General features: G+C 51.0%; 1 protein-coding gene across 2 annotated transcripts; it reads right to left on the reverse strand.

The window, feature by feature from the left end:
• Window positions 1-4,584: 4,584 nt before the first annotated feature.
• Nrbp2 (nuclear receptor binding protein 2) lies at window positions 4,585-10,680 on the reverse strand. 2 transcript variants are annotated; one of them, XM_031346882.1, is made up of 18 exons: window positions 10,320-10,680; window positions 9,756-9,878; window positions 9,585-9,686; window positions 9,400-9,489; window positions 9,193-9,233; window positions 8,998-9,092; window positions 8,850-8,873; window positions 8,697-8,780; window positions 8,557-8,612; window positions 8,382-8,477; window positions 7,837-7,969; window positions 7,622-7,724; window positions 7,481-7,531; window positions 7,266-7,401; window positions 6,495-6,548; window positions 6,348-6,411; window positions 6,207-6,262; window positions 4,585-6,120 (listed from the first exon to the last, which is right to left on the reverse strand). In XM_031346882.1, exons 1-18 carry the CDS (start codon window positions 10,440-10,442, stop codon window positions 6,052-6,054), a joined length of 1,500 nt encoding a protein of 499 aa, XP_031202742.1. In that variant the 5' UTR covers window positions 10,443-10,680; the 3' UTR covers window positions 4,585-6,051. The 2 variants fall into 2 exon arrangements, 1 of the variants encoding a protein (XP_031202742.1); XR_004112185.1 differs by lacking the exons at window positions 4,585-6,120; window positions 6,207-6,262 and having other exon boundaries at window positions 7,266-7,369.
• Window positions 10,681-13,951: the final 3,271 nt, after the last annotated feature.

The following is a 13,951-nucleotide window of genomic DNA, read 5'->3' on the forward strand; positions in this document are numbered from 1 at the left end:
TAGTGATGTACTCCTTTACTCCCAGCACTAGGAGGCAGAGGCAGGTCTCTGAGTTCCAGGCCAGCCTAGTCTACATAGTTCAGAAGAGCCAGGGCTACACAGAGAAACACTTGTCTCGGAAAAACAACCCCCCCACACACAAATTTAAATCTGCAAATGAGCAATTCAATAGGTTGAAAAATAAAGTTGAGCTGGGTGTGGTAGCATATGCCTGTGATCCCAGCATTCCAGAGGCAGGGCCAAGTAGAGTCTCTGTGAATTGGAGGCCAGCCTCATCTACCTTTCCAAGAAGCTCCAAGCAACTTCCAAGACAGCCAGGACTACATAGAGAGATCCTGTCTCCAAACAAAATACAAAACAAAAAACCCATACAGTTGAAAGTTCCAAGAAAAGAAATTATACTAATCACATTGGTCAATATTTTTCAAGATTTAGAATAAGATGGACCCACTAGAGCCTCTGAAAACACACACACACACACACATATACACGCGCGCACACGCGTGGGGAGGATGTTGAGTGGGCTGGGTCTCACCACCACCACCAGGGGGAACCCAGGCACCACCCTCTGATAATGATGGGCCTTGCTTTTCAGAAAAATCTTTGGCAAGCAGATAAAAACTTTAAAAGTCTTTGAAATGTTGAATCTGTCTTTCCTAGAAGAACTAGCTGGAGGTCAGACTGCATGGTGACAGTATCTGGCTGCTTTAGGTGTCTTGTGAGTCAAATGATTTTTAGCAAGCACCGCTTCTGAGTGCTTGTTCTAAGCATGGGCAAGGCTGATCTCTGTGAGTTGGAGGCCCTCCTGGTCTACCTTTACACTTAGTTCCAAGCAAATTCCAAGACAGTCATGACTACATAGAGAGATCCTGGCTCAGAAAAACAAAACAGATCAGGTTGGCCTTAAACTCTGAGAGCCACCTGTCTCTGCCTCTAGAGTGATAGTGTGTATGGCCACAGGCAAGCTTGGAACCAGTTCTTGGAGTCCTGCTCATGTAAGACCCCAGAACCCCAGGGATTCACAGAGTTGCTTTTGGAAATAAGTTTTGTCTCCCTGCTCTACCAGAGGCCACACCTGCCAACAGAAGTCCAGATGAGCACCTAGGATTCTTGTCATCAGACATGCCTCTGCCAGCACTGATGGAACAGATGTGGGGACCCACAGCCAAACATTAGGTGGTGAGAGAGCCCAAATTGGAGATTTATACCCACAGAATCAGCTAAGCCGGGCTCACGGACAATGCTAGGTCCTCTGCATAAATGTTATGGTTGTTAGCTTGGTGTTTTATGGGACTCCGAACGGTGGGAATGGGGGTGCCTCTGACTCTTTAGCCTGCTCTTGGGACCCCCTTTCACCTCCTGGGTTGCCTCATCCAGCCGTAATCTAATTGAACTCAGATTATCAGGCTTGGTGGCAAGCCCCTTTAACTGCTGAGCCAATCCCCAGCTCTGCTCCGGTATGTGTTTGCCATTAATTCATCTTCGGGCTCCTCTCAATATTTAGGACCAAGCACAACTGACTGCTCTTCTCTTACGGAATGTCCACCGAGTGAGCCTACTGCTTGCTCCTGTGTTGTGGTTCAGTCGTCAGTGTGGGTTGCCCTGCACCAGGGTCCATCTGCATGCCTTTCTCTTCTCTCTGGGTCCCATGTATGCCTCCTCATTTACCCAACTTGAGAAGGAACATCCTTCAGATTTCCAGAGGAGAATGGATGGGAAGTTATGGAATGTTTGCCTGTTTATCCTTATTCGTATTTTAGACCTTTGAAAATGTGCCGAGATGGAGAAGTTTGTTTAGCTGAAAACCCTCTCCTCAGGACTTAAGGGTGTCATGTTACATTCCTCTAGTTCCAGGGATTGCCAGGCTTCTGACCTTCTGTGTAAGAGCTCTTCTGTTTCTCATCTTTTCTTGCCTAGTGTTTTGGAAATTATCAGTGACCTGCCACAGTAAAAAAAAAAAAAAAAAAAAAAAAAAAAAAAAAAAAAAGAGAGAGAGGGGAAAAAAAGAAAGAAAAATGACATTTTCTTGAGTTGTTTATCAATTTCTCTCCTATTTCCTAGATAAATTACTGAGTTGTTGGATTTGTATTATCTTTTTTTTTAAAGATTTTTTCCTTTTTTTTTTTTTTTTTTTTTTTTTTGAGACAGGGTTTCTCTGTGTAGCTCTGGCTGTCCTGGAACTCACTCTGTAGACCAGGCTGGCCTCAAACTCAGAAATCCGCCTGCCTCTGCTTCCCAAGTGCTGGGATTAAAGGCGTGCGCCACCACCGACCTGCGATTTTTTCCTTTTTAAAAAAAGATTTATTTATTTTATATATATGAGTACACACTACAGTGTGTGTACACTGTACAGATAGTTGCAAGCCTTCATCTAGTTGGGAATTTACTCACTCCGCTAGACCCTACTTTGCTCCAGTCAGTCCTGCTCCCACTTGCTCCGGTAGACCCCGCTTGCTAAATCCCTGCTCGCTCCGCCCAAGGATTTATTTATTATTATAAATAAGTATACTGTAGCTGTCTCCAGATGCACCAGAAGAGGATGTCAAATCTCATTATGGTGATCTCACATGGTGGTTGTGAGCTACCATGTGGTTGCTGGGATTTGAACTTAGGACCTTCTGAAGAGCAGTCAGTGCTCTTACCCACTGAGCCATCTCTCCAGCCCTGAATTTGTATTTTCTATTATTTTATACTTACTTATCGGGTGGTTATGGGTAAGCACATGTAGGAGCTGCTCATGAGAGGGCTCAAGGGCAGAGTGAAGACTTTTTTCTTTTCTTTTTTAATTGTTTTGTTTCCAATACATCCCAGTTGCAGTTTCCCCTTCCACCCCTTCCAGCTTCCCCTCCCCTATCACATCCACTCTCCTGTTTCCTTTAGAAAAGAGCAGGCCTCCCAGGGATATCAGCCCAACACAGCATAACTAGATTGGACATGAGGCACAAAACTTTGGGAAAAAACGAAAAACCTAACGCCTACAGGTTGCTGTCTGACCTCCTCATGAGTTATGGTCCACAGACAGATACACACACACACACACACACACACACACACACACACACACACACACACCATTTAAAAGAACTAAAAAGGAAAATTATTAACTTCAGAGAAAACAAAAAATTGTGCAATAGGGAAAATATAATGTAGGACACGTTGTTCTCTGCTAAAACCTACGCTGATGGAACTGTAGTACTCATCAGTGATGCCCATCAAACTGGGGGTGATGCTGGGGCAGAGGGTGGGCAGGTGACTAGCCCTAAAGACTGCCATGTGGGGGCACCATATAAAAACCAATAAACAAGACTAAAAGCATGCTTGTGGCTGTGCGTGGCAGCACATGCCTTTAATTCCAGCATTATGTGAAACTGAAGCAAGCCTTGTCTATGTAGTGAATTTCAGGCTGTGATGGCTATTCCTGGTTGTCAACTTGACTACATCAGGAATGACCTCCAATCCAGAAAAGGAGGGCACACCTGTGATCCAGATCTTGAGGTTGGAAGACACGGGCTTCTGACTGCATCTTGACATGGATTTCTTGAGGCATAGTGGCCATGGAAAGCTTAGGTTCAGGCAAGGTAACACATGCCTTTAATCCCAGGAGACTGAGGCAAGCAGATCTCTGAGTTCAAGGCCAGCCTTGGACAAAGTGAAGCCAGCACATTTGTTAGAGTCCACTTCTTTTTGTTGTTGTTGTGGTTGTTGTTGTTTGTTTGTTTGTTTTGTTGTTGTTGTTTTTCGAGACAGGGTTCCTCTGTGTAGCCCTGGCTGTCCTGGAACTTACTCTGTAGACCAGGCTGCCCTTGAACTCAGAAATCCACCAGCCTCTGCCTCCCAAGTGCTGGGATTAAAGGCGTATGCCACCACTGCCCGGCTAGAGCCCACTTCTTAAGGATTCCAGCTTATACCAAAGACCAGTTGAAACTAGTAGCCTCGTGGGTCTGAGCAACTACTAGATTTTTGGACTTCCCAATCACAGCTGACCATTATTGGGTTAGTTGGACTACAGACTATAAGTCATTACAATAAATTCCCTTACTATAGAGAGACATTCCATAAGTTCTGTGACTCTAGAGAACCCTGACTAATACACAGGCTGAGGCTAAGAGATTTGAATTTGTGTAAAATCAGGGTAGAAGACGGCATTTACTATTCACTATTGACCCTGCCCAGCAAGTCAACTTTCAAAACAGTATGTTTGCAGTAAGGTACAATGACTCACACCCTATAATGGCTCACAGCACCAGCCTGCTCTGGATACTGAATTCCAGGCAAGCAGAGCTGAATAGCAAGACTGTATCTCTAAAGATAAACTGAACTGACGGATGGTGATGCAGGCCCTTAATCCCAGCACTTGGGAGGCAGAGGCAGAGAAATAGATGTCTGAGTTCGAGATCAGCCTTGTCTACAAAGTGAGTTCCAGGACAGCCAAGGCTACACAGAGAAACCCTATCATAAAAAAGAATCAAAACCAAACCAAACCAAAAAGATGCTAAAGTATAGCATTGATGCTTTCAATTCAGTTTAATTACCTGTACAATCTGTTGTGGATTTTAAAAGCAAACTATGTCAGACCATGCATAATCAGAGTTCATTTAATTTATTAGATGTCCCATGACAAATTTCCATTATTTTAGGTTTTGGTTTTGGTTAAGATGTCATGGTAGGTAAGACAGCAACAACACCCACCGCCCATGTCCATTCTCCAAGCACCAAAACCCAGGATGATTAGTCTCAAGAGCAGAAGGTACTGTGCAGGTGTGGTTAAGCTACAGCCCCTGAGAAGGCGATCATCCTAGGTTATCCAGGTGGGTCCAACCAACTCACAAAAGGCCCCAGCACTTCCTAGCAGTGGAAAACCAGTCAGCGAGTCCACGACAAAGATTCAGCTTGCCACTGCTGGTCTTGAAGGGGGAGGAAGAAGAGCTAAGGAAAGTTGGTGGCCTCTAGAAGCTGAGAAGGGCTCTTAGTTGGCAGCTGTTAAGAAAATAGGAGTTTCTGCCTTACCATTGCAGGGAAGTGAATGCTGCCAACAGCTTGAAGGAGCAGGAGGTGAGCCCCAACTTCCAGAAAGGAACTTAGCCTGCGTTTTAACCTAGTGAGAGCCCGTATCAAACTTTTGATGTACAGAACTGTGTGTGTGTGTGGTTTCAAACCACTGGGTTTGTGATATGTGTTAACAGCAGCAATGTGGAACTATTAATAATACAAGAGTGAGTTTTCCTGGTTTCACACATGAAGTATTTAAAAAGGAAGTGAATGCCTTAAATTTATATAGACATTTAAAAACATTTAAGACTTTAAGTTGGAAGTTGGAAGAGAGGCAGTTCAAGAACCAAGAAATCAGAATGGTTCTGAGGGGAAGAAGTCCCCAGGACTTTGAAACCAGTAAGAATCAGAGACAAGTTGGGTTGGAGAGAAAGAGGGAGCCAGGAACCCACATCCTCAGACTCAAACACACAACTTCCCCAGGGAGGGGATGCAGAGGATGCCTGACTACTGAGCCCCTAGTTAGGCCAGAGGGATGATGAATAGAAAGATCCTGCCCAAGGGCTTTGGGGAGTACACAGGTACTGGTCTCAAGAGTGTGGAAGATAAGAGAGAAGGCTCAAGGCAGGTCTGCAAGGGATCGGGACTGGTCTGAGCAGGACCATGGAATTTCCTGGCCATGGGTCCAACTCCAAGTCTATGGTTCTCCAATCAGGTCAGGTCTGGTCTGCCTGATGCCCAGCACTGTGAAGGAGCTCTATTACTTTTGTGTTCAGGCTTCTTTCCTAGGTTTCTATGCCACCTGAAGGCATGGCTGTTGTTCAGTACCAGATGGAGTGGTTCCCCTAAGTGACCTGTATCCACTCCCATCAGGGCTCCATCACCACCCCAGGGCCCCACACTGCTGCAGAAAGCTGGGGGGGAGGGGTGTGTTCACTGGCAGGGCCTGTGTTCAGTTCCAGGGAGCACAGGCAGAAGGCAGCTTTGAGCAGTGTGGGGCTCTTTGCCAAGTAGACAACCCGGAGCCCTGGTATCTCTGCTGGGCTGTCAAGACTGGGAAGGTCACGCTTGTGTCCCACGATACTTGAGAAAAGTGGTCTCCAGAAAGGCTGCTAGCTTTGTCCGGTCATCCTGCAGTGGATGGGTGGGGGGGCATGGTACTACTGGGCAGCTCGGCAGACCCTGCACCTTCCCACGCCCGCAGCGCACCCACCCACCTCGTGCAGGAAGCCATAATGCACTAGTTCAGCGGCGAGGTCCTGGGCACTGTCGGCTGAAGAGAGAACACAGGACAAATGAGTTGTGGCACTAGCCAGAGCCTGAGCCCCAGCCCACCACCAGACCCCCTACCAGCCTACTTGGGAGCAGATCATAGGTCAGCTGCCGATGTAGCCGGTCCTCAAGCACCAGAAGCAGAGTAAGCTGTGGATGGAAGGGCGTGGTCAGGGCGGCGCCAGAGCTGATTGGTCCCCATCTTCTTAGTCCCACCCAGGGCCCTTGCTCACGTGCCACCGAGCCTTGTCCTCGCTTCTTTCCAGGTTGCACTGCATCTGGACCACCTGAGGGCAGGGAAGGTGTATTAGCCACAAGAGTATTGCTTACTAAAGGAGCCCAGAAGGATCAGCAGAGACCCAAAGACGGTAAACATCTCCAAGGGAAGTCCGGAAAGCACGTCTTACTGAACCAGCCCTGAGGTATTAGGGAAGGCTTCCAAGAGTCCGCCTTCTGTTTGGTACTGAATGATGAATACAAGGCCAGAGAGAGAGAGACAGAGACAGAGAGACAGAGAACTGTGGAAAGCAAAGAAATGCTGCGTCCTGGGGTGTGACTATACAGAAAAGCAAGGTGCCACCAGAGGCAGGTCAGGAGACTGGGGCGTAGGCTGATCTCCACTAGCTCTCTGGGCAGCTGGCATCCAGGACATGCAGACTACTGCCATTTGAATTTAAGGTGTAGTGAGGAAGGAAGGAAGCTAGGAGAAAGGAGACCAGGGCGATGGCTCTGGATCCAGATGGGGAACGGAGGTGGTCAAAGCCTCTGAAAGAGAGCACACAGCAGGATGGGGGAAAGACTGCAAAAGCAAGAAGCCTCTGGGGAAATGGTTGTCTCCGGGTTCAGTTACAGCTTCCACAAAGGGGTCAACTTGGATTTGGTCTCTGGCAGCCTGGGAGAAAACCGGGATGGAGAGAGACAGGTCCCCAGAGAAAGGAAGCCATTCCCTGATTGTGGTCAACTCTGAGAGGCATAGGCATAGTCCAGCAGGAGTTGGGACTCACCTTCCTGGTCTCCGAGTCAAAGGGTTCTGGTGTTGGAGTTTTGGCCTTTTGGGCCTCCTCGGGGGGTGGGACCAACACACGGGGAAGTCCCAAGGGCCGAGCAGCTGCAAAATTCATCAGTGGATAGATCCCATTCCTGGAGATAGGCGAGGGAGTAGGTAGGTGGGGGTTCAGGCCCGATAGTGCTTTTTCTTCAGTCTCATGCTAGTTCTCACCTGACATCCTCTAAGAATTTGTCCAGCTCCAAGAAAGAGACCTCTGAATACCTAGAATGGTGTGGAAGGTACATTGAGAGGTGTCAGGTCAAAGCCCAGCCAAGCAGCTAGACGGGAAGGCCTCATTTGGTCACCACTCACCGCCACTGCATTGGGGGTCCATGGGGCTGTGGCATCTCAGCCAAGACTGCGTGGAGGTCCATGGCCTTAGTCTTTTCCTCTACCACATTCTCAGGCATGAGGTCTGCAAACCACACAAATGCTCATGGAGACGGACCCAACCTAAGGGTACTACAAAGACCCTTCCATGATCTGACCCCAGGATCCTGGTCCACCCCGGCCCTTCTGCCCCTCACACTGGTGCTGGATGAAGCAGTGGGCTGCCAGCAGCTTCAGCGAGTGCACTTCAAAGAGCACTCGGTGGAAGAGGAGGTTGTGGGCTGAGGGTCGGCGGGCAGGGTCCCGGGCCAGGCAGGAGAGGATGAATTCCTAAGTTGTGGAAAAGAAAGGCAAGTGGTGGGTAGAAAAATCCTCACTGTAGAGGAGGTCCTTCAAGACCCTAGACCCCACCGGCCCAATCACCACATCCTCCCACCCCAGGGATGCTGGAGGCACCTTCCTGTATGAATGAGCAGAGAAGGCATCCCATTAGAGCTCAGAATCTGATTCTGTAAACCTGAGGACAGTCAGGCCTTGGGCTCTAAACACGCATGCCCTACTTCCATTCACCCTTGTGGAATCTTATGAGCTTCTAGAAGAGTCTTCCTTTCGCATGGACCTTAGTCCACCTGCTACACTTTCAGATGTACTGACCAGGCTACCCTCTAGCCTGCCTAGAGCCATTCAAGGACAAGCTGAAGCACCTGCAGCCAGCTCTGGAGGGGCAAGGTGAGCTGCTCACCCGCATGTTGGGGTCACTCAGTGAGTGCCTGGCTCTAGCGATGGCCTCTTCTGTGACTCTGGTATCCCCATTGGCTTGGATCTCCAGTACAGCCATCTGAGTGCAGGGACAAATTGGAAATGGCAGGGGGTGGAGTAGATCCCGGAGCGGAGGCTATGAGGAGAGTGGACAGTACCTCCAGTGCACACATCCCAAAGGAGAAGATGTCCACAGCAGTCCCATCATTGACTTCTGAAACGGGAGAAGCAAGGCAGGCTTGGTCAGTCTGATGTGCCAGCAGGTCAGACGCCTGAGAGCGGCTTATTAAGGACTCACCGCCATACTCTGGTGGGAAAAAGTGCAGGTTTCGGAGTTCCTCCCGTTCAGCTCGTATAGGGCTCCGGAGATCATCAGGAAGTGCTGAGGAAAAGCGTTGAGCTAAACAGACCAGTTTCTCCGTGGCTCCCACACCCCACAGACCCCACACACCATTGGAGAAGATGCGGTACCACACTGCAACGGCCAACGCAGAGAGAAAGAGAGGGCGTCAGTGGGGCCGGGAGCAGGGGCAGTCTCTGTCCTGGGCTCCCGCAGGTTCCCCACCCCTGCCCGCTGCCCCGCCCTTCCTCGCCAGCACCAGAGCCGATCTTGATGAGGCCATTGTGCTGAATGAAGATGGTGTCACTGGTCAGGTTCCCGTGGATGATGGGGGGACTGCAGGCGTGCAAAAAACTGCAAGCATAGAGGATGGAAGGCAGGAAGAACGGGGTCAGAGAGCACTGGAAAGGTGCAGAGCAGGGGGGCAAGCGCGTGGGCAAGGTCAGGCTCTCACCTGAGTGCAGACAGGATCTGCGTACACCAGCGCTTCCAGGCCTGGCAGCGGACGCACGACTCCGTCGGGTGGGCACCAAGAGGCTTCTGAGCCTGCGGAGCCCGCCCGCTACCCCACTCCTGAACCGAGGTCTCTCGGAGTCCCCCGCCCCACCACTGTCCCTAAGTTCTGCTGGACTCCCTCCAGTCCCCAGCCCACTCCCCATACCCGGGCGTTCATGGCCTTGTGGTTCTTCTTGGTCTTTTTGAGGAACTGCTTGAGGCTGCCAGACGACACGTATTCTGTGATGAAGATGACCTGCGGGCAGGCGGGCTCCGCCGTTGCGGGTGGGTCCCCATGCTGCCCCACCCAGCCTGTGGCTTCACTCCGCCCTTCACCCGCCCCTAGCTCACCCTCGCGCGGGCCTCAGAGGCGTCCAGCCAATACTTGTGCAGCTTGACGATGTTGGGATGGTCCACCAGCGCCAGCTGCTCAAACATGGTCTGGATCTTCTCCTGGGGAAGGAGGATGCTCGTGGGGCCAATCAACAGTATGGGGCAAAAGGGGGTATGGACAAGCCTCACCTCATGGGCCGCAAAGGCCTTCCTATCCCCGAAGTGAAGTTCGTTCCACACCACTTCTACCCCCTCCTCCGTGTCCATGGCCAGGAAGGTGCTCTGGATCCCGGGCATGTTCCCTTGGTTCACCTAGGTAGGAAGGGTGTATGTCCTGATACGAATAGACCCAGGGTGTGGACGTGGTCTCTGCCACAACCTTCCCCTAGTCATGAATGCGCTGCTAGCCCTGCCCAGCTCAGTGGGAGAGCTGAGGTGGTAAGACTGGGGATCTAGGACCCAGGGGAAGAGGGGTGGTGTCCAGGGGCTGGGCCAGAAGGTAAAGTAGGTTTTAGAGGTTGGGACGATCCCCAGAGGGGTAGTGGGGGATCCAAGAGGCACGTGGAGTTGGTCCCAGGATGACACTGGTGTTCAAGGAATGGGGGTTTCTCACCAGGACTTGGGGCCAAAGGGATCCGAGGGCCTCCAGAGGCCAGGGCGTCCGGGAGACCCTCCTACTGGCTCGGCCCCACGGATCCCATGGCCTCCATCCTTAGGCTAAGGGACGTCGGCGTCACCCGCACCCGTGCCCACCTGCTCCCGCCGCTTCTGCCAGCGGCCACACGGGCTCTCCTCCAGGATGTCGCTCTCGTCCTCGCTCTCGTCCTCCCGCTCGCGCTCCCGGCCTCTCCTCGGCGCCGGCTCCGGGGCCGCCATGGCTCGGCGAGCCCAGGCCGCCGCCCTCCGCGCAAGCCCTCGCCCCGCTCCCGCCTGCCCTGGCCCAGCGCCCGGCAGCCCAACCTGGAGCCCAGCGGAGCGGCCGCCGCGAGCCCTCCTCGGCTCCGGGAATTGGGAGGCGCGGGCTCGCAGCGGACCCGAGGGAGGAGCCGCCCCGCCCCTCCGGAGCCGCCTCTGCGGGCCGGTGCTGGAGTGTAGCTCGATCCAGGGCGGCAGAGCCCCGCCCCGGGCACGCCCCGTCCACCCAGACCACTCCTGCTTCCCCCAAAGCTCCGCCTCAAAGAGACGCGCCCCTCAAAGGCACCACCCATTCCTGCGGAGGCCTCTCCAAGGTTTCCCAGGCAGCTAGCTGTGTGTGGTTCTCCCAGCAGACTGCTGGGCCTCTTCGAGAACCACTTCTGCCCAACTCTTGAGGCCAGTTCTTCCTGCAACGCATCCCGATCCTGCTCCTATGACAAATGTCCTGAACTCGGCCCGATGTAGAGTCCGAGAGTCTGGATGGGACAGCAAGGGTCAAGGGCATCTGGGGCGGGGGGTGGGGGGGTGGGGAGGGAGGCACTTCAATGGTAGGAAGCCATATGATCTCAGAAATGGGGCCAGTTCCCTACTTAGGTTGCCAAGGAGAACATCACTAAAGACGCACAGCAGCACAGACTGACAGGATGCACTTTAAATCCTGACCACCTGTCTCTTCCTGGCCCAGATTTCCGTGCTTCTCTTTCAGTGTGCAAACCCACTTTTCATAACGGCAAGTGTCTCTTTTCTCCCCAAATGTGAGAAATTTTCTCCCTCTCCGTTCCACTATGGGTTCCCTTGAAGCAATGGAACCATGAAATGGGAGCATTTCTCACTTGCCACATCCAGCAGATTTCCCCCGAAAACCTCTATCCACCCCTCAACTGCCCTCACTCCTACCTCTGCCCTCTTACCCACCGTCACCTCCCCTAGCTATATAGAGACCCTAGCTGCACTCTGACTTAAACACCATCTGTCCCCTGACCACCTCTGCCCCAACTCTGCTCCTGACTTCTGTCATAGCCTGCTCAGAATGCTGTACATTGCCGGGGACTTCTACCTATCCTATCCTGAAAAAGGTTAGCTGGTTTAGTAGATCAGGAGAGGTTAACCCTCTACTGGCCCCAGAAACCAGAACAGAGCCAATGCTTGGAAGACAATTCCAAAGTCCTTGGATCTACCTATTTGTGTCTGTTTAACTGGGACCCTAGCCACACTGGAGAGTCTGCGCTAAGAACGCAAATGATGAGGAGCCTTGTACCACAGTGTTAGCAAAGCCTCTTAGGGGGCCAGGCACTACAGATGGAACCCATGGTTTAAAAATGTTGTGACATTGAGGACTTGTTGGTTAAGAGTACTTCTGCTCTTGCAGAGGACCCGACTTCAATTCCCAGCATTCACAAGTATCTGTTACTCCTCTTTCAGGGGATCTGCTGCCCTCTTCTGGTCTTGATGGGTACCAAACGCACCTATGGTAGTACGTGTACATACCTGTAGGCACTCATTATTACCTAGGCTTAAGATAAGCCTTAAAAACAATCCATTAACACCAAGGCTAATGGCTCGCACACATCACGGCTGGCAGAAGCATATGCTATCTAAGAACTGTAGAGAACGGACGCCGTGTCACTCACACAGGCTTCCCCTAGGTTCCGTTCCACAAGACCTTAACCACAGTTGGTTTCTATAAGCAGCCTTTGTGGAGGTCAAACCTGCCTTGGGCACTCTGGGGCTCTGACTGTTTGCTGCACTTGACAGGCCCATCCCTCTTTGTGCTGATTGTGTCTTATGCCATCCTTTGAGTCCATGTCCTTCAGGTCTCAACTTAGGTGTCATCTTTCCGACAAGGCATCCCTAGCCCCATGCTTGCACATCCTGCTTCCTCCCTAGCCTCATAAGACTTTCCCATAACATTTGGCACTGGAGCTGCCTGTGATGGTCTGCTTCATCTGTCCATGACAGAATGTGGGTCTATAAGGGCAGCGTCTATAAGGGAGGAGTGCCTGCTCTTGGTGCCAAGGGTAATATTCAGAACACACAATGCCCTCATCAATGGTATGATGGATTCGTGGGGAAGGATGCACAAAGGCTTAGTAGACGGTCCAAAGAGCCTCCTGAGGCAGAGACTTATGAGCCAAACCTCAATTCATTTTCTTCCCCTTTTCTGTCCTATAGCCAGTCCCGTGTCAAACAGGTGTGTGCACTCTAACCCCTAATGCCTGGGAAATGGCCTTATTTTGAGACAAGCTTTTGTTGGATCTAGAGAGGACTGCGAAATCCAACGTTTGGCGTGGAGCCAGAGGATGAGGGTTGTTCTTGATCACTTTCCTCAGCCACTGCTCCAGACCCGGTTGCCCTTCTGTCTCTGCCTCCACTCCTGTCCATCTTCACATTCTGTCAGGTGCTTGCTATTAATCAGATGTCCTCTGGGCATACCCCCTCTCAGTGGTCATCTACTTCCTTGACATCTTGCCTTGTGCTTTAGCACCCAACGCTTTCTTCCACCTCTTGGAGATCTACCATAGATAATTGGATGTCCCTTCTGAGTCTCTCTGAGCTTGTCCCTGCTGAAGGGTAGGCAGGCGATACTTAATTTCTGAATTCCTGACCATTTCTTTCCCTCTGGCAGATGGCTTTCAAGGCTTAGACAGATGTCCCCAGAGGCCAGATATTCCAGGTAGGAAGAGAGGAGGCCCCTTGCCTTGCCGCAGCACCTAGCTTTGTGCTTTTAGACAATACCCTCCAAGACTGTAGACTGGATTTAGAAACTTGCCTCAAAGACCAGAGGAAAGCAGTAGTGAGAGGTTGGCCCCTTTGAGATGGGCAACAAGACGGTGGCTTCTGTTCTAGCTCCAAGAAAACCAATATTGATCTTCCAAGCTCCTTTGGGGAGCTCACCTCATGTTGCAGGAAACTACTGCTTCCTGACAACAGTCAACTAGGGCCGAGCAGGCTTGCTGGAACTTCTTAAGTTTGGAAGTGTTCCTAGGGAGTGTGTATGTTTAGAAGCGGCCAACTGAGGGGGAAAAAGATCAGCTTGTTCAAGAGATTTCAGGAGAATAGACAACTATTTAATTATTAATAGATTAATAATTAATCTAGGAAATAGAGGCAGCAGTGCTAAATGGAAGTAATGGGTCCTACAGCCAAGCGCTCCTTGGGTACCAGGCCCTCCTCAGTGATGAAACTCCATCATTCTCACCAAACTGCCTCCAAGGATGACTTGAGCATTACATTTTTATTCATTTCAAAAATGTGCCCAAAAGATCACTTTGCACTTGGTCAATACTACAGTACAAGCAAATAACATATGAAGCTGTATAGTGGGCACACCTCTCAGTGGATGAGCTTTGAGCTCTTCATAGGTTATCAGTAGTTACAGCACTAAGAATGCAGGAGACACTCAACAGCCATTCAGCTGCATTTAGAGGAGGAGAAGGAAGAGGAGGAGGAAGAAGAGAAGGAAGAGGAGG

This window comes from Mastomys coucha, unplaced genomic scaffold, assembly GCF_008632895.1.
Source record: "Mastomys coucha isolate ucsf_1 unplaced genomic scaffold, UCSF_Mcou_1 pScaffold11, whole genome shotgun sequence".
Taxonomy (NCBI): Eukaryota; Metazoa; Chordata; class Mammalia; order Rodentia; family Muridae; genus Mastomys; species Mastomys coucha.